Source organism: Leucoraja erinacea, chromosome 10 (genome assembly GCF_028641065.1).
Source record: "Leucoraja erinacea ecotype New England chromosome 10, Leri_hhj_1, whole genome shotgun sequence".
Taxonomy (NCBI): domain Eukaryota; kingdom Metazoa; phylum Chordata; class Chondrichthyes; order Rajiformes; family Rajidae; genus Leucoraja; species Leucoraja erinaceus.
The window spans coordinates 47,173,246-47,192,310 of NC_073386.1; the positions used below are offsets into that span (position 1 = coordinate 47,173,246).

A 19,065-nucleotide genomic window follows, 5' to 3' on the forward strand; every position below is an offset into this window, starting at 1 on the left:
AGTATCTTTTTTTTTGGAACATCCACATATTCATCACTATTATTTCATCAAAACTCCGTGAATGAACATCATCATCATGTCGCTACTGACATGAACATTATCTGTTTTGCAGTCTGCGATCCAGCATTTTATTGAAGTTCAACCATGCGCAGTTTATTGATTACTTCAGTGAAGCATAAGACAAGGACGTCATATCACAAGGTACAAATTCATGGTTTGGTAAATCAGTCCATCAAGCGCACACATGATCTGACACAAAAGATGCCCATCCTAAATAAAGATTCTTTACTTACATAGATTATCACTTGCTCCACTCACTGTAAGTTGTCTGCCTAATTTGGAATTCATGATATATCTGCAGGTAAACATTTTAACAGAACAGGATAATAACTTGTGGTATATCTAGTCTGAGTCTAGCTTTCAGAAACCAATATCATAAATCTTCTCCTCGCTGTGTTTATTCATTCCGTACTTGATCCAAGAATAAAATGCATTACGTGCAAATATCTTGGCTTTCCAACACTAACGCTCAAAAAATTGGAATAAATAAACGCTGTCTTGGAAATTAAACTGCTTTAGTTGTGAGTCACTGCTGACACAATAACTTGACATTTCTCTTTTGACATGGGTCCGCTGTGGCTCAGCGGGCATCTGACTGAAAAGGTTGAGAATTGGGACGCTATTCCTTGGAGCGCAAGAGGATGAGGGGTGATCTTATAGAGGTGTATAAATTCATGAGAGGAATAGATCAGGTAGATGCACAGTCTCTTGCCCAGAGTAGATAAATCGTGGACCAGAGTTTAAAGTAAAGGGGAAAAGATTTAATAGGAAACTCAGGGATAACCTTTTCACACAAAGGATGGTGTGTGTATTGAACAAGCTGCCAGTTGAGGCAATGGATTATCCCAATGTTTAAGAAACAGTTAGACAAGTACATGGATAGGATAGGTTTGGAGGAATACGGGCCAAAAGCAGGCAGGTGGGACTAGTATAGCTGGGACATGTTGGCCGTTGTGGGCAAGTTGGGCCGAAGGGCCTGTTTTCACACTGTATTACTCTCTGACTCTATAAACCCCTTCCTAGTCACCTGAGTATAAAATCTAGTCTGACATTCTTGTGTAACTCCAAAGTAATTCATTGTCAGAGATGCAGCCTTGACAGTGAGCTATTAAATCAGGGGTTTATTTGCTCAGAAAGTGTAAAATTATGCGACCACATTTGAAGAAAATGGGAGAGCTCTCCTGGTTAACTGAAGATGGACACAACATTCTGAAGTAACTCAGTGGGTCAGACAGCATCTCTGGAGAAAAAGAATAGGTGACGTTTCGGGTTGAGACTCTTCTTCAGACTGAGAGTCAGGGGGGAGGGAGACTAGAGGTATGAAATTGTATAGAACAGATCAGAGCCGGCACAAGGTTTCTATTTCTAACTAGGTAACTAAACAATGTTGCTCATTTAGTACAGAAATGTTTGCTCATTTGCAAAGCACATTTTGGCTGCAGCATACTTTGCAGTAGAACCATGACAAAATGCTTCATTTTAAAGCACTATGGTAAGACCTGAGTGTGTCAAAGGTGCAATGTAACTGCAAGTACTTCCTGTATTTTTTGAAGTTGTTTGTTATCTGTGTTTAATTTTGCTTCCCTGATTGACAAGCTGCTTAGACCACGCGTTCAGTGTTGAATCCCAAGAAATCTATTTGTTTTTACTTTAAGTCTGAAATCAAGATATTTATATCATCATCAAATTACCATTATATCACTGCTTCGGGCATGTTCACTTGTGTTATTGATACTTGTTTTTCTGCAATAACTTGCCAGAATGTAAAGTGAAGAAAGCTGCATTCCAATGTTGATTAACAGCCACCAACATTATAGATGTTGATTATGGTAGAACTATGATTTTCCAACTGGCATTAGTTTATGGACTGAACATGTTTATATATCAGGTGTTAAGATGATATCCTGAGCAAATTAGCTTTGGCTTGTGCAATTCTCAATGTTAGTATATTTGTCTTTTGTAAAAAAATGTGTTTTTGCCTTGGTGATACCTATTCACCTCTGCATTTCTACAAATAATAGGGCCCAACATTTTCTGCGATTAGTAGAATCTTGGGGTAATTGATGGAAATGAGGGTAGAATAAAATATTCAGGGTGGGATTAGTGTAAGTGGGTGCTGGGTGATCATGCATCCATTAGTTACCACTGGACACTATCGGCCAAGGGTCTGTGCTGTAGCCCTCTATGACAGAGCTTGCATCAATGTAATCACCTATCTATCAATAGCAGCATATAAAAAAAAAAAATTATGGAGTTGGTGACACACGCCATATTTTCAGAGGAATTTTAAGCTGTTTTTTTCCATAAACCTTGCTGAAAATAAATATAAATATAAATGTCATAGTCTGTTTGGCAAGCATGTAAGCATTGCATTTTGGAAAGTCAAATCTGGGTAGGACACGTGCAGTAAATGGTGGGGCACTTAGGGTGTTGGTGAGGAGAGAGGGGTTCGGATCCACCATAGGATGGTGAAGATGAAGTTGGTCAATAGGATGGTGATGATGACAGATAGCACACTTGCCCTCATGGATGGGGGGCATAGAATATATGTGCTGGAACATTATGTTTCATCTGGTTAGTCTACACTTGGAGTATTGTGTACAGTTCTGGTCACCACACTATAGGAAGGATATGATTGATCTGGAAAGACAGCAGAGGAGATTAACAAGGACACTGTGGACACAAGGAACTGCAGATGTTATTTTAGAAAAAAAAAGACACAAAGTGCTGGAGTAACTCAATAGGTCTGGCAGCATCTCTGGACAATATGGATAGGAGACATTTCGGATCCTGTTTCACGTCTGAAGAAGGAACCCTACCCGAAACGTCACCTATCCATGTTCACCAGAGATGCTGCCTGACACGCTGAGTTACTCCCGCACTTTGAATCTTTTTTTTAAAACCAGGATATTACCTTTAGGTGGGGGTGGGATATTGCAACCTTCACGTGGTCTGCCCTGTTTCGACAAATGCAACCAACCCAGTGTGCAGAATCAAATAAGATCAAATAGAACAAGTTGTCCTACAACTTTAGGCTGTGTATGCCCTATACGCAAGAAGTAGAAGCACTTTAGGTGTGTGGACAGATTGGACAGACTGGGTTATTTTCCTTGGAGTTCAGGAGGCTGAGGGTTGATCTGATAGAAGTATATAAGATTTAGAGTAATAGGTAGGGTAGATAGTCACAATCCTTTTCCCATATTGGGTTATCAAATATAAGAGGGTATAGATAATTTTTAAAGTGATTTAAGGAATAAGTTTTATTCATAGAGTGGTCAATATTTGGAACAACTGCTAGAGGAGATGGTGGTATCAGATGCAATTACTATATTTGCAATCAACTTCGTCAGATGGTTGAACAGGCAAGATAATAGAAGGATATAGTCCTAATGAGAGTTAAAGGGATCAGTGTAGATGTGCAGAAATGTCAGAATGAGCCACTTTCGGTAATGTATGTTGATATGACTCTATGACTATAAATTTCCTGCATTTAAATCGATTTTCACACTGCCACCAGTTAAACTGGGGAAAAAAGCAACAGCCCTTATGGCTTATCAATAACCAGATCCATTGATTTGAGATTCTGTGTGGCTGTATTTTATGATCCTGGTCATCATTGAGATTAATCTGTACTTTTTGAAGGAAAAGTGCTTGTCATTGTCGCGTTACTAAGAATCTGTTAATATTGATTATGTTCATTTAAGTGATTTAAAAAAAATTAAACTGCTTGTTTTAAGCACCGACAAATGCCATATTTGATAGTGTTCTTCCAACCCCCCTCCTCTTCCATACTGCTGGATGGCACCATATCCACATGGTTCCATTGCCCAGTGTACCAAAGACTCACCTGAAATGGTTTAATGGAATGTACAACACTGAAGGAGGCCATTCAGCCCATTATGGCTGTGCCAGTCACTAAAGAGTTTAACAGTGTAACTCACCCTTCAACAGTAATTTGTGGCCCAGCAGACCACACCGCTTCTGATATACACCTTTTTTAAATGTGATGACTGATGAGGGTTTCTGCATCTACCGCACATTCAGTCAGTGTATTTCAAATCATCATCGCCTTTCTAATCCTTCCACCAATTGCTTTAACTTTTCTGCCCCCTGAAACTTAAGCCCTTTACAAAGGGAAATAGTTCTTTCCTATTTGCTCTCTATAGGGTTATCATAACATAATGTACCTCAATTAAATCTTCCCTTAATCTCTTCTGTTCCTAAATAAATACCTTCACTTATTCAATCTTTCCTCAGCTGCGATTACAAAGCCCTGGCAAAATCTTTGTATATCCCCCCTCCAGTCTCAAAAGTATTATAATTAGTATATTGTGACTTGAATTGTACCCTGTACTCAACCTGTGGCCTAATTAATGTGGTGTACAGATCAAACAAAGCCATTCTGTTTTTATATTTGATGTTCTGGCTAATAAAGGATTGCATTTTTTATTCCGTTTTAATTGCCTCATTGACATGTCTTGCCATCTTTAGTGATCTGTGAACAAGCACTCTTAAAGTCCTTTTGTTCCTCCACATCACTTCATATCCTAGATCAGTGATTCCCAACCTGGGAACATATGACCTCTTTGGGGCCATGGCAAATTTCAGGGGGGCCACAGAAAAATGTTGGGATTTAGGGGGCCACAGGTTCAATGAAGGGGGCCACAGAACTACCACCCTGTTGCCTCCTAAATTTCAGTTCTAATAAATTTAAATCTATGTAGTTGAAATATTTTTGATGTTTGTGGAATAGAATAAAAGAGAATATATGTGCAATTAATAGACACTGATATTTTTATGGAAGGTATTATAATATTGAAGTACTTTTGTTCCGCTAATAATGTCAGGGGGGGCCACAGAAAAATTAAAAGATCCCAAGGGGGCCATGAGCTAAAAAAGGTTGGGAACCACTGTCCTAGATAGACACAAAATGCTGGATTAGCTCAGCGGGACAGGCAGCATTTCTGGATAGAAGAAATGGGTAACGTTACTGGTTGAGACCTTTCTTCAAACTGAAAGCAGTCTGAAGAAGGGTTTCGACCCCTCACCCATTCCTTCTCTCCAGAGGTGCTGCCTGTCCCGCTGAGTTACTCCAGCATTTTGTGTCTATCCTCTGTGTAAACCAGCATCTGCAATTCCTTCCTTTATGTAATATCCTGATGTGTATTGTACATTCCCTACTCTGGGATTTCCTCCCAAAACCATTCTTCACCCTTTCCTTTGTTCAACAAATTATGGCACTAGGGCAATACTGGCCGACAAATGGCAACATTAAGGAAGGTGATCAAAATTTGGCTCATAGCGGTGATTTCTAATGATAACGAAGGATAGGAAGATGGACAGGAGGAGTTTTGAAAGAGATTCTAAACTTGGCAGCTGAGCAGCAAAAGGGAAGGGAGGAGTGTCAATGGAACAGAATTTGAATAAAATGATACGACAGTATGTACTTCACAACATTACTGTGCAGGCATTAAAGGCGAACATTTCTTATAGTTATGTTATGTGATTATGCCTTGGAACTGGTTTGAACCTAGAGTGTTTAAATCAAACCCACAATAAAATTATGAGGTTGGCTGGATATATTTCTGTGGAGTCAGGAATAAGCAAGCTTCATTTTGTGGGTTAGCACGTCTGCAAATCTCCCATCCAACAATGTCTACCATTGTCTCGCCAGTAGGATGCAAAATAATGCAGTCAGAGGCAAGCACTTGGCTTGAAGAGTTCCTATGCATTTATTCATTAGATGAGAAGGTTCACCACAGCAGGCATTTAGAATGTCTTTGGAAAGCAGCAATACAAAACAGTACTTCAACATTTTGGAAACTAAGTCCCTGACGGTGACTTCACGATGGCTTAGTGGGTCAGAGGGTCTGTTTCTGCGCTGTGTCTCTCTGAAGTCCAAAATAAAGTCTGAAGTAGTTCTACTAGTTGTTGCATTGAAACACTCCTATACACATCTTGCAAAAATTGAACATGCCAGTAGTTACCAGGTAGTGCACATCTCAGGATAGGATCAAATCATTGTGTCTCTGACCCAACCCCCTCAATCACCTCAACAAGAAATACTATTTTTATAAGGACGAGCTCAGTGTTGTTAAGAAGAGCAGCAATACATGTTGTGGACAGGACTGGTATAGATTAAAAAAAAAGAGAAAAAAGATGATTACAATATAAAAGGAAACATTAGTAACATATTGCACATATTATACACCTTGACTGCGGGAGATTGAATAGAAGATGAAATCTGGTGAAAGAGTAGGGAAATTAATAACAAATGTATTGTATTTAGCAACCTTGAATATAATGGGGATAAAAGATTACATGAAAGTGATTGCAGGAGAAATCTTATGCAAAGGGGATTGAGAGGGAGGGGAATGCAATATCACACATAGTGATCCTTGCCAATATTCAAGATTCCGTTAAACATTGTAAAAAGGAAATGGGATCAGCGTAGGAATATGGGATGAAAACTGCATTTCAAATTCCGGGGCATTGCTCCAAAAAAAGTCACAAGGATGGCATTTAATTTTCCACAAAGGGAAGGAACATTCCACAAGGATGGAATTGATGGCACTGTGCCCAAGTTTGCAGACGATACGAAGATAGGTGGTGGTGAGGAAGCAGGGAGGCAGTGCAGTAGGAAGCAGGGAGGCTGCAGTAGGGTTTGGACAGGTTGGGAGAGTGGACAAAGAAGTGGCAGATGGAATACAGCACAGCAGAGTGCTCTGTCATGCACTTTGGTAGAAGGAATAATGGTGTAGACTATTTTCTAACTGAGGAGAGGATTCAAAAATCAGAGGCGCAGAGGGACTTGGGAGTGCTGGTGCAGGATTCCCATAAGTTTAATTTGCAGGTTGAGCTGGCAGTAAAGAAGGCAAATGTTAGCATTCATATTATGAGGACTAGAATATCAAAGCTAGGCTTTATAAGATGCAGGCCACATTTGGAAAATTGTGAACAGTTTTGGACCCCGTATCTGAGGAAGGATGTGCTGGTGATGGAGAGTGTCCTGAGGGGCTTTACGAGAATGATCCCGCCGGTGACTGGGTTAATATATGAGGAGCGTTTAACGACTCAGAGCCTTTGCTCACTGGAGTTTAGAAGGAAGAGGGGATATCTCATAAAAAATTACCGAATAGTGAAAGATAGAGTGGATGTGGAGAGGATGTTTCCAGTAGTGGGAGAGTCTAAGACCAGTGGGCACGGCCTTAGAATAAAAAGATGTTCTTTTAGATTGGAAATTTCTTTAGCCAGAGGGTGGTGAATCTGTGGAATTCATTGCCACAGACGGCAGTGGAGGCTAACTCATTCGGTATTTGCACTAACTGCACAGAAACATTTAGGAAGGAACTGCAGATGCTGCAGTCTGAAGAAGGGTCTCAACCCAAAAAAATCACCCATTCCTTCTATCCAGAGATGCTGCCTGTCCCGCTGAGCTGCTCCAGCATCTTATTGCACAGGAAAGGTTGTTTAAAGTCCTGGCAGCTGTTTTCTTCAGGAGCTAATGAATAGCTGGACAGAGAATCAGCACTCCGTATTTAGGAAGGCAAGTTACAGCTAGGCCTTATTGCTTCACACAAGCACTCTTTTTGTCTTCACCCAGGAGTTGTCCAGGCTAGTTCAGGCATGCAACCCTGTTTCTGCCGTGACTGTTGGATAATGGCCCTGCCCTGCTTCAAATGATTACTCAGGAACACAAAACAACAGCCCAGCCATCGTAGTTACAGCCAATTAACTGTCCATCATAGACATATTACCTGCAAACCACAGAAAGATTGTGTGTCTAACTATGTTTGACCGAGTGTGCTGATAAACCAGAGATAATGGGCTGCAAAGGGGGAAAATATAGGGCACAAGATATTATTTTTGCTATGATGCCCCTTGCTGTACTAAAGGGACAACATAGACTCATAAATTTGAGCAGCATAAAAAATGGCCTTTCATTTGATCCGTGCCGATCTTTTTGCGTATTTACATCTTTAGAGTCTATTTTGCCGATTTACAATCTTTACCTACAATTTATTTATTTGTTTATTTTATTATTTATTTCGAACAGAATAAAAGAATAAAAAGCAAATGTGAAACAGCATATAAAAAACAAAACAAAAATATTTATAAAGTGTCATAAACAATATCTATAAATAAATGAAATCATATGTGTCCAAAAAGGAGCAGGAAGAAGCCAAAGCTTATTAATCCCCACCCCTTATTCAACTGCTTGTAATTATCTTATACAAATTTAGCAGCTATATGTACACCATATGTACACCAGCCACTATACGTACACCAAATTATTTACATTTGAACACTAATCAAATATTTCCAAAGCCATACAAAAAAGAAAAAAAGAAAAAGAAAAGAAGCAACCCACAATGGTATATGTCCCAAACATGGAAACTGCATAGGAGGACTGGCCACATTTTGTGCCTTCCACCACAGTGATGAATGCTGTGGTGGATGTTTGTGTTAAATGTTTATTGGGTATTGTGTGTTTTTTCTCGTTGTACTGCTGCTGACAAATTCATTTTACTTGCACTTTATGTGCAATGTGACGAATAAAACCGTATTGTATTGTATTGTATTGTACCTCTTCATGGATAAGCAATTAGGGAAGTGATTTGTTGCTTTCATCAATCATAAGTATTTCAGCATGGGATTTCATGTGTAAAATGGTTGTCTTAAGTTCTGTGCCCTTATAAAAACGACTTGGTTTAAAATGGAATAAAAACAGTCGCAGATAAGACCAGGCATTAAATTATTTAACAAATGTACAGCAAAATCAGAAACACTGAGTCCTGACACGCATAATGATGCATAGCTGGGTTGTTACATTAGCTGTGATTGTACCCATCTCAACAATGTCTCTACCCACTCCCCCACCATCCTGAAATCATTACAGTCAAACAAATTCATTAAAAAAAATAGATTTCCCTATTCCAATCTCCAACTCGGTTGGTTGGGGGAGCTGCGAGTCGGCTGCCCTGCCAGCAGCGTGTCCGTTATTTTGACTTTTTTGGGGTTTTTTAGTGTGTCCAAATGTCTGTTTTAGTGTCTCTCGGTATGACTTGTGTGGGGGGTGGTGGGGCGGGGATAGGGGGGAACCGCTTTCGGTCGCCTTCTCCACGGAGAGGCAACTTTTTTCCATGTCGCTTCCCTCGCGGCCTAACACCATGGATTGGAACGGCCTTTCCCGGAGTCGGGCCCTGAGCATGGACAGCAGGCGCAGCGTGAACTTCCCACGGAGCGGGAGAACCCTTGCCGGGGGTCGCCAGAGAGGAGTGCTCCGATCACTGGCCCGCGGACTGTTACATCCTGATGCCGTGGTCTGCGGAGATTCAGCAGCGGGCGCAGTGTGGACTTTCCATCGCAGAGCGGGGCGATCCCTTGCCGGGGGTCACCAGAGGGGAGTGCTCCGATCGCTGGCCTGGTGACTTTGGCATCATGGGGCTGTGGTCTGCGGAGCTTCTAGCCATGGGCGTTGCGTGGACTTACCATCTGGAGCCTGGGATCCCTCACTGCGGATCGCCGGAGAAGAGCTCCGACCGCCGGCCTGCAGCCTATAACATCCTGAAGCCGCGGTCTCGGGTAAGAAAGCGCCGATTCAGGACCTCCAAGCCGCAGAATGCGTTTGACCATCCCGACATCGGAGTTTCAAATCATCCCGACAAGAGGGCCTGTACCTCCGGCCGTCCGTAGCAGCGACTACGGAGGGTTTATGGCCCCGACCACGGGTGAACAAAGGAGGAGGACTGGCTGAACTTTGTGCCTTCCACCACAGTGAAGAATGCTGTGGTGGATGTTTGTGTTAAATCTTATTGTGTATTGTGAGTTCTTTTTAAGTGTATCGCTGCTGGCAAATTTATTTCACTGCACCTCCGGGTGCATGTGACGAATAAAATTGACTTTGACTTTGACTTATCCCTATTGAAATGAAGTAGTTGCCCACTTCCGCACCAGGTCATTAAAAGTGATGTCCAAGGAAAAGGATAATTTTCAAGTGATAGGAGCATATAGTCCGCCTTAACCTACCTGACCTCAGTACACGTAACAATAAACTAAACTCAAACACAAACTATATAAATGCCAGCCTTTTTAGAGGAACATAAATAGGCTATTCACTGCCCTTTGTGTCTCCATTTAGCAGCTGATTTGTTTCTCAACCATCTCTATGCACTCAATTTTCTGTCAAGCCACTGTTACAGAAGATTGAACTGTAGTCATGTTTACAAAATTGGAGGAAGGGTACCTTCTGAGGGTATATAAATAGCAAATTGTTTAAAGGACAATCATAGATTTTAAACAACATGCACATATCCTTACAGCTTATGTACGGGTGGCTTCTTGTCTTTGGATCTACTTCCTTTAAGCAATTGATGCGTTGCATTATTTAGAGAACACCTTTCAGGTGCTCACCGCAGGTTGCTATGAAGTTAACACTGACTCAGCTTGAAACATTCGACTGGTATGTGTCTGGGTGGAATCAACCCAGTGGTTACTGACCAATGCTGAGGTAAGTGAAGAGAAATGTTATTTACTGAGCTCCAAATCACCGAATAGTTTTTTTTATTTTGTCTGGAACTGCTGTGGTGCATTGGATGCCTGATATCTATATCATTAGGCATGTCACCATACAAGGGAGTAACTTTAAAAAAAAACAGGGAGGAACAGTAAACATTTTGCGATTTCTGACCTGGCGGTAAACGTTGATTTGCTATTATGTGATTTTAAAATAATACATTGCCTTTTAAAATCAGCATCAGTATTCAGCACAGCAATATTGGTAACAGAAGCTTACTAAAAAATGAAAACGTGCACCGTCTGCACCGACCAGTGATCCCCTCACATCAACACTACACCAGGGACAATTTTTACATTTATACCAAGCCAATTAACATACAAACCTATACGTCTTTGGAGTGTGGGAGGAAACCAAAGTTCACGGAGAAAACCCATGCGGTCACGGGGAGAACCTACAAACTCCGTATAGACAGCACCCATAGCCAGGATTGAACATGGGTCTCTGGCACTGTAAGGCAGCAACTCTACCGCTGCGCCACTGTGCCGCTCTGCTATTTGTTTCCTGCTATTAATTAAACAGCCTTGTTCTCCAAATATTCCCACATCCATCTTAGCTGTCTTCTTCCTATCTGTGCATCCATGGAATTTCCAAGTGTTGTTTTAATAATACCTACATTTTCTCTCAGTCAAATTTCTCCCTTCTGATGGTCATTTTTAGCCTTTTGCTGTGGGATCCTAAACACTTCCCAATCTTCGGGCCAACTATTAACATTTGCAATCAAACCTTGACCTCCTTTGTGTATGAATATCTACACACTGTTCCTCCACTAACCTGACGTTTAGCCTATGTTCCAATTCCACCCTGGACAACTTCTCTTTCATACCATTATAATTGCCACTATTTAAGTTAAAGACAGTGGTTTTGATTCTTTCGTGATATCCCTCAAAATGCATCTAGAATGTTATTGTATAGTGGTGACAACCTGCCCAATGAACTTTAATCACAAATTGTTGTCAAATTTAAATAACCTTTTCCTGGGTAGGTTCCGTTACACACTGCTGTGAGAAGCAAACCATAATGCACTCCACAAATTCTTCTTCTCCTTGCCAATTTGGTTTGTCCAAACCAAGATTGAAATCTCCGAATGACATTTGAAGTTCCCTTCAAACGACCCCTGGATATTTCCTCATTTATTGAGAGATCAGGTTTTAGACATCAATAGACTTGTCCCTCTTATATCTTCTCACCCCCTGCTGTTCAAGTTTTCAATCTATAGAGGATTTGATTACGCTTGAGGCATCAAGATTTGATCAAAATACACTACAGTAGCATTCTCAACATTAAGATTCATAATGTAGGTTATAGCCCCTCTGGCGGCGTTTGTAAAATGTCCTCCAGGTCAGATTTCCAGTGAGGAAATGTTTATTCCCTTCTTCCAGAGCATTCTTCAATGATAAAAGAATTTTGAAAAGCAGGATGGCCTGCTAGGTTAGGAAATAGACTTTTAAGGGAACATGCTTTGTAATGGTAGCAATATTAGCTCCTCCATCCCAGTAAGACTGTTGCTGTGAGGGTTTTGCTGGATGGAGAAACTGATGAAATGCAGGAATTCAGTAGGAAAGACAAGGTTTCATCCTGTGGCACAATTTGCAACACTCACAGCCAGGTGTGAGGCATGAGAGGGGATGGAAAGACATTCTAGCCCAACATGTTGGCAATTCAGCCTTAGTTCATCACTTCATGTCCCATTATTCACCAACCAGCAAGGAAGGGTGAAATGACTGTTAGAAAGCAGTTGTCTTAATTGCAACTTCTCAAGATAAGGTTTTCTCTGATTCTGTTCATCTTCCTAGAAACCTCCATGTTGAATTATAGTTTTCCTCTTGGTAGCTCACCCAAACGGTCCAGAAATGGAGCACATGGCATTACTTGGTGGGGGGGATAGCTGTCACATCTATAATTGACCATTTCTGAAGCACGCCATGGGGAATTGTGATTGTTCTGCTTAGCTCAGAGGCATCAATGTTAGCAGCTACTCCAACACACTTAAAAAAAACCGTCTGATTATTCTACAAAATATCAAACGTTTGCTCTGAAATTTGGTCTGGTGCCAGATTGGCAAGATTCAGTAACAATAAGATGATGGCATGTAGGTGGTGCCTTCAGCCTTTCCCATGATGCCGATAATGCACCCAGCCATGCTGTTCCATTCTGCCGACCATTCTGCTGCACTAAGTCATTTTAACAATGCTCATCCCATCATGTATTTAAAATAAGTCCCCAGGTGGGTTGAAGACTCTATTTTGATCTAAACCCATTCTGCTTAAATGGTTGACGTCAAATATTACAGATCAGAATCCCCCATCCCTCTGAGATGAGCATCTGAAACAGGCAGCCATCTCAATAGCTATCACCCTCGTGCATCTTTAAACATATCCAGCATTCCCACATTGTTGCAGGGCTCTGATATAGAATCAAGGGAACAGTGAGGACTGTTACCAGGAATGTTAATCCAAGCAGGTTTGTTTAAATTATCAGTGGCAGGAGAATGAGCAGATCACCAGGGTCAAGGTTCATGAGATAATCTCTCATGAGTAGGAAGCATCTGCAGATGCTGGTTTAAACTGAAGATAGACACAAAAAGCTGGAGTAACTCAGCAGGACAGGCAGCATCTCTGGAGTAAAGGAATGGGTGATGTTTCGGGTCGAGACCCTTCTTCAGATAATCTCTCATATACCTTGACATGGGATATTGGGAAGGCGGTCATATTTTTGCCTTGTCCTCACCTTCCCGTTGTCCAATGTGTTTCTGGCTGTGGCTGTCTATACAGTGAGTCTGAGCTGTGCACTGCTGAGGTGCTGGTAACCGAGATGTTCTTGGAAGCCCCATTTGTTTCCAGTTTCCTGAATCTCTGCTGCATCATCACATTAATGATCCAGCCTGGCTTTGATTATATCCTGATGATTCAGCATTGAGGTATGTCAGGTGGGTTGAAGAGGAGGACTCTTTGTCAATGAATCCTATAAATTTGCTTAGACCTCCCAAGGGAGTGTCTGCACTTGCCATCTTCCACTAGCCACAACTGCTGCTGCTCCAACCATTCCTCTATCAAGGTGAGGCATAATAATAGCACTCTGGCAGGATAGGGGATATTACTGAAATGTAATAACATCACCTGGGACATGCAGGCAGAGCTTAGTGAGGTGAACAAGGCAATAAAAGGGAGACACAAAATACACTTCACGAATGTGAATGCGTCATTAAATATGGGATCGATTGCTTTGACCCACAATTGTGTACTTCGAAATCCAGCAATGGATTGAACTTGTTGTTTTTGCAATGGAGTTGGTTCTTGGTGTATAACGGCTGGGTTTACAGTATATACACTCAAAAGGTATCTGCCTATCTGTGAAGCATTGATATCATGAAGCACCCATAGTTAAACTATGGACAGACAGGAGTCCACAGTGTACATAGTTCAAATAAATAAATGGCCATTACTTTAACCACCCCTTTCAAACTGTGGGTTGAATTAATATCAGAGCTTGTCGTTTTCAATTCTACACAACTTCATTTAATAATTGAAAGAACAGCAAGGTTACTTCTCTTGAAGTTGTATAGAACATAGAACAGTACAGCACAGGAACAGGTACAATGTCTGTGCCACACATGATGCTAAGTTAAATTAATCTCCCATGCCTTCACGTAATTCAATGGCACTATCATAGTGCTTCCACCACCACTCCTGGCAGCATGTTCCAGGCACCTTCATTCCATTTGTAAACGATTTCCCCTGTAGATTCCCTTTAAACGTTATACTTCTCACATTAAAGCGATGCCCTCTGGTTTTTGACATTTCCACTATGGGAAAAAGGTACTGACTGGCCTAACAATGCCACTCATAATGTTACATACTTCTATCAGGTCTCCTCACAGCCTCCAAAGCTCCGGAAAAAACAATTCAAGTCTATTCAAATTCACCTTATCTCCTGTAATCTAGACAGCAGTTCAGTAAACCTCTTCTGCATCCTCTCTAAAGTCTCCACACCATTCTTATAATGGGGCAATCAGAAATGCGTGCAATGCTCCAGATGCGACCTAACCAAAGTCTTATAGAGCTGCAACATGACTTCGATACTCGAAGGCCTGACCAATGAAGGGAAGCATACATTAAGCCTTCTTTTCCAATGCATCTACTTGTGTTGCCAATTTCAGAGAGCCATGAACTTGGACCCCAGGATCCTTCTGAACATCAACACTGTTAATAATCTCGCCGTTATTTGTATACATTCCCGTTACATTCAATCTCCTAGCGCAACATTTCACAGTTGCTCGGAGTAAATGTCATCTGCCATTTATCTGCCCTTTTCTGTCGCTGATCTTTATTCCGCTGGAATAAGCGAGAATAACGTCCTTCCGCCACCGCAACCCCCCGTCTTCAATGAGTAAGCTGGTTCAGAATCCATACAACCAAGTCTCCATGCATCCTAATCTTCTGGATCTCACACTAAAATCTACGTAGACAATATCCACTGTCCCACCCTCATCGATCACCTTTGTCACCTCTTCAAAAACTTGATCAAGTTAGTAAAACATGGCCTGCTGGGTGCAAAGCCATGTTGACTGTCCCTAAATAGCCCAGTTCCTTGCAAATAGTTATTATTTAACTAACCACCCCATCTACATTTACTTCCAAGTTGTATATGCATATATCTTCTTCTTACTTCTTAAGCCTTTTGCTCCCAGGGCCGGCCTTATGCCAATTGGACCAATTGCTCCCAATTGGGCCCCGCGCCTAAGTGGGCCCCGCGCTAGAGTAATCTACTCTCTATGTACTTTTCAGAGGTGATCTACACATTTTGTTTGTTACTTGTAGGCTTAAAATGTTATATTAAAATATAGCTTAGATCTGTTTGGTCCATTAACCCGCAGGCACTTTTTAAGCGCACATTTTGATTACTTTCCATTCTACCATAGAGATATAAAGTCTATAATAGACTTTATTTGTATTTCTATGATTCTACAGTCCTTGGCTGGGAACCTGGGGCTCACCAAAAATGTTCCCAATTGGGCCCCGCACCTCCTAAGGCCGCCCCTGTTTGCTCCTCTAGGGAGCACAGGCTGTTGACAAATGTCCTCCACCTCACTCGGTTGTTGGCAGTTCTTCTAAGGTCTCCCTTGTTGAGCCCACTCCCCAGTTGCATATATCCATTATACAACTGGGGAGATCTCGAAAGAACTGCCAATAACCGAGTGAGGTGGATGACATTTGACAATGGCCTATGCTCCCTGGAGCCAATTTATGCATATATATATATATATATATATAAATATCACGAACAACAAATGAAGATACATTTTACCCTAAGCAATTTCATCCATTTTCTTTGTAATTTACTTGTGATTAAAAGGTCAAAATTGACATTAGGACGTAATATTCTTTAAAATGTTAAGTGGTAAAAAAGGCTACACAACTTATAATCTACCTATCAGACAATACATGTAATAACTTGATGCATAACTTTCATATCTTATATAACCAGTTCCGCTTGAAAACAGCACAATATCTGTAATTTATGTAAATTAAACATCTGTAGTTCACTTAAACGTTAAGATTCTTGCTAATTTGTTCCAACCAATGAGAAATAAGTCGAGACCTACCTATGTATCTTCTACCATCCCAAACGTAGGTTCCAGAGACATAGGACAATGTAAAAATAAAGCTACAACCACTCAGTAACAAGAATGCATTCATTTTCAACTGAGGAGTTCAGTCCAGACAACAGTTTCACTGGCGTTGATTATTGCAGGAGGAGAAATGTACAGCAAGGTGTTTATCCAGAGAACTTATACTGCCTCTCTGCCTGACTAATTGTGACACATCTCAGAATCTCCAGTAATAAATGGCGATTAATGTGATTCAGACATGAACAAGAGCCCAGCCCTCTATCATCAGACAGGCTTTGCTCCATCATTCACATCAGAATTCAGCTCTTGCACAACATCAAATTCTGCCCTGTCCTGCCCAGCCTGTCATTTGTGGAATGGTGCCAAGCATGTGAAAGATCCCTATTAAGGCAAACTGCTTCCGGTGTTATCACACACCTGCGTCTGCTGGTTAAAGATTGATTTTCTTGTTCCTTTTGCAAAGTAAGAGCATTGGCAATGGATTAGAGTGATCCTTCACTTTACAAAAAATGGATTTGCTGCCTAGCGGTCTATTTGAGCTGTAAATGGGAAAACATGTTAAGTTAGCACTTTTAGTGGAATACTTCAGTGTTACATTATGGCAGGATTTGGATTTTGGCCAAAGAAGGAGAGTTTGTATACATTCAGCAAGCTAATATTTTTGATCATCCTTTAGCGCTGATTCATGTTGCCTAGGAACCTCTTCAGCACAGGAACACAAACCTGGAGAGGGGTCTTTGCAATTGAATTTGGTCCTCTCTATATCAGACAATCATATCATGATGTAGAATTGGAATATCCCCCAAAGTGTATCTTCCCTATCCCTGTGGTACTAAGTTTATTTGTCAATTATTATTTGTAGGCATTGTTGGTTATGCTAGATCTTATTGCCCATTCCTAATGGCCCTGAGGAGGTGAAAATTGTGATCCATTTGTATAGTAACAAAGCTGAAGTGATTACTTGGCTATTCCAAAGGATAGATAGGACTGCAGTCACAGGAGGACATAGCTTTGAGGTGACAATAGACAATAGGTGCAGGAGTAGGCCATTCGGCCCTTCGAGCCAACACCGCAATTCAATGTGATCATAACTGATCATCTACAATCAGTACCCCGTTCCTGCTTTCTCTCCTTATCCCTTAACTCTGCTAAGAGCTCTATCTAACTCTCTCTTGAAAGCATCCAGAGAACCAGCCTCCATCGCCCTCTGAGGCAGAGAATTCCACACACACCACTCTCTGTGTGAAAAACGTTTTCCTCATCTTCGTTCTAAATAGCTTACCACTTATTCTTAAACTATGGCTCCTGGTTCTGGACTCCCCCATTGGGAACATGTTTCCTGCCTCTAGCGTGTTCAAACCCTTAATAATCTTATACGTTTCAATAAGATTCCCTCTCATCCTTCCAAATTCCAGAGTATACAAGCTCAGCCGCTCCAATCTATCAACATATGACAGTCCCGCCATCCTGGGAATTAACCATGTGAACCTACGCTGCACTCCCTCCATAGGAAAAATGTCATTCCTCAAGTTTGGAGACCAAAACTGCACCCAAAACTCCAGGTGTGGTCTCACTAGGGCCCTGTACTACTGCAGGAGGATCTCTTTGCTCCTCTACTCAACTCCTCTTGTTATGAAAGCCAACATGCCATTCGCTTTCTTCACTGCTTGCTGTACCTGCAAGCTTACTTTCAGTAACTGATGAACAAGGACCCCCAGATTCCGTTGTGCTTCCCCTTTTCCCAACTTGACACCATTTAGATAATAATCTGCCTTCCTGTTTTTGTCACCAAAGTGGGTAACCTCACATTTATCCACATGAAACTGCATCTGCCATGCATCTGCCCACTCACCCAACCTGTCCAAGTCACCCTGCATCCTCATAGCATCCTCTTCACAGTTCATACTGCCACCCAGCTTTGTGCCATCTAAAAATGTGCTAATGTTACTTTAAATCCCTTCATCCAAATCATTAATATATATTGTAAATAGCTGTGGTACCAGCACCGAGCTTTGCGGTACTCCACTAGTCACTGCCTGCCATTCTGAAAGAGACCAGTTAATTCCTACCCTTTGTTTCCTGTCTGCCAACCAATTTTCTATCCATGTCAGCACCCTAGCCCCATGCGATCTAATTTTGCCCACTAATCTCCTATGTGGGACCTTATCAAATGCTTTTTTTTAAGATGGGAAAAGATTTAAAAGGGGCCTTGGAGGCAACTTTTTCACCCAAGAGGTGATGGGTAAATGAAAGGAACTGCCAGAGGAAGCTGTAGAAGCTGGTGTAATTACAATGTTTACAAGTCATATGGACCAGTGCATGGATAGAAAATATTTTGAGGAATATGGGCCAAATGCAGGCAAACAAGACTTGCTCAGATCAATGTCTTCTTCGGCATGAACAAGTTGGCTTCTTGTTCTTATCAAGTCCAAACACCAGATTAGAAGTTGTTCAGCCAGAGCTGAACACACTTCTCGGCATCTGCACACAATGGTGTCCATCTCGTCGCTTCTTGTGCTTCTTGTGCTTGGTGGTGGAGAGATTGGTGGAAATAGGGCCACGATGTGAATGCTCTTTCCTTGACCCCAACAAGTTGGCTAAAGTTGGCACTTCAACTCCCCCTCCCATTCCCAATCCGACCTCTCTGTCCTGGGTCTCCTGCATTGCCAGAGTGAGCAACAGCGGAAATTGTAGGGGGCAACAGCACCTCATATTCCGCCTGGGGCTGGGGGATGGGAGGAGACAGCAGGGGGGCTGAACATTGAATTTTCCAAGGAAGCTAGCCCTATGCTGTATA

The 19,065-nt window shown here is 41.6% G+C and overlaps 1 protein-coding gene across 1 annotated transcript in view; it reads right to left on the bottom strand.

The window, feature by feature from the left end:
- LOC129701133 (laminin subunit gamma-1-like) overlaps nt 1-18,402 on the bottom strand; it is a 60,868-nt gene extending 42,466 nt beyond the window's left edge. The window contains exon 1 of the mRNA XM_055642145.1: nt 16,242-18,402. Coding sequence (XP_055498120.1) covers nt 16,242-16,335 — 94 coding nt within the window. The 5' untranslated portion in view covers nt 16,336-18,402. The remainder of the gene's footprint in view (nt 1-16,241) is intronic.
- Nucleotides 18,403-19,065: the final 663 nt, after the last annotated feature.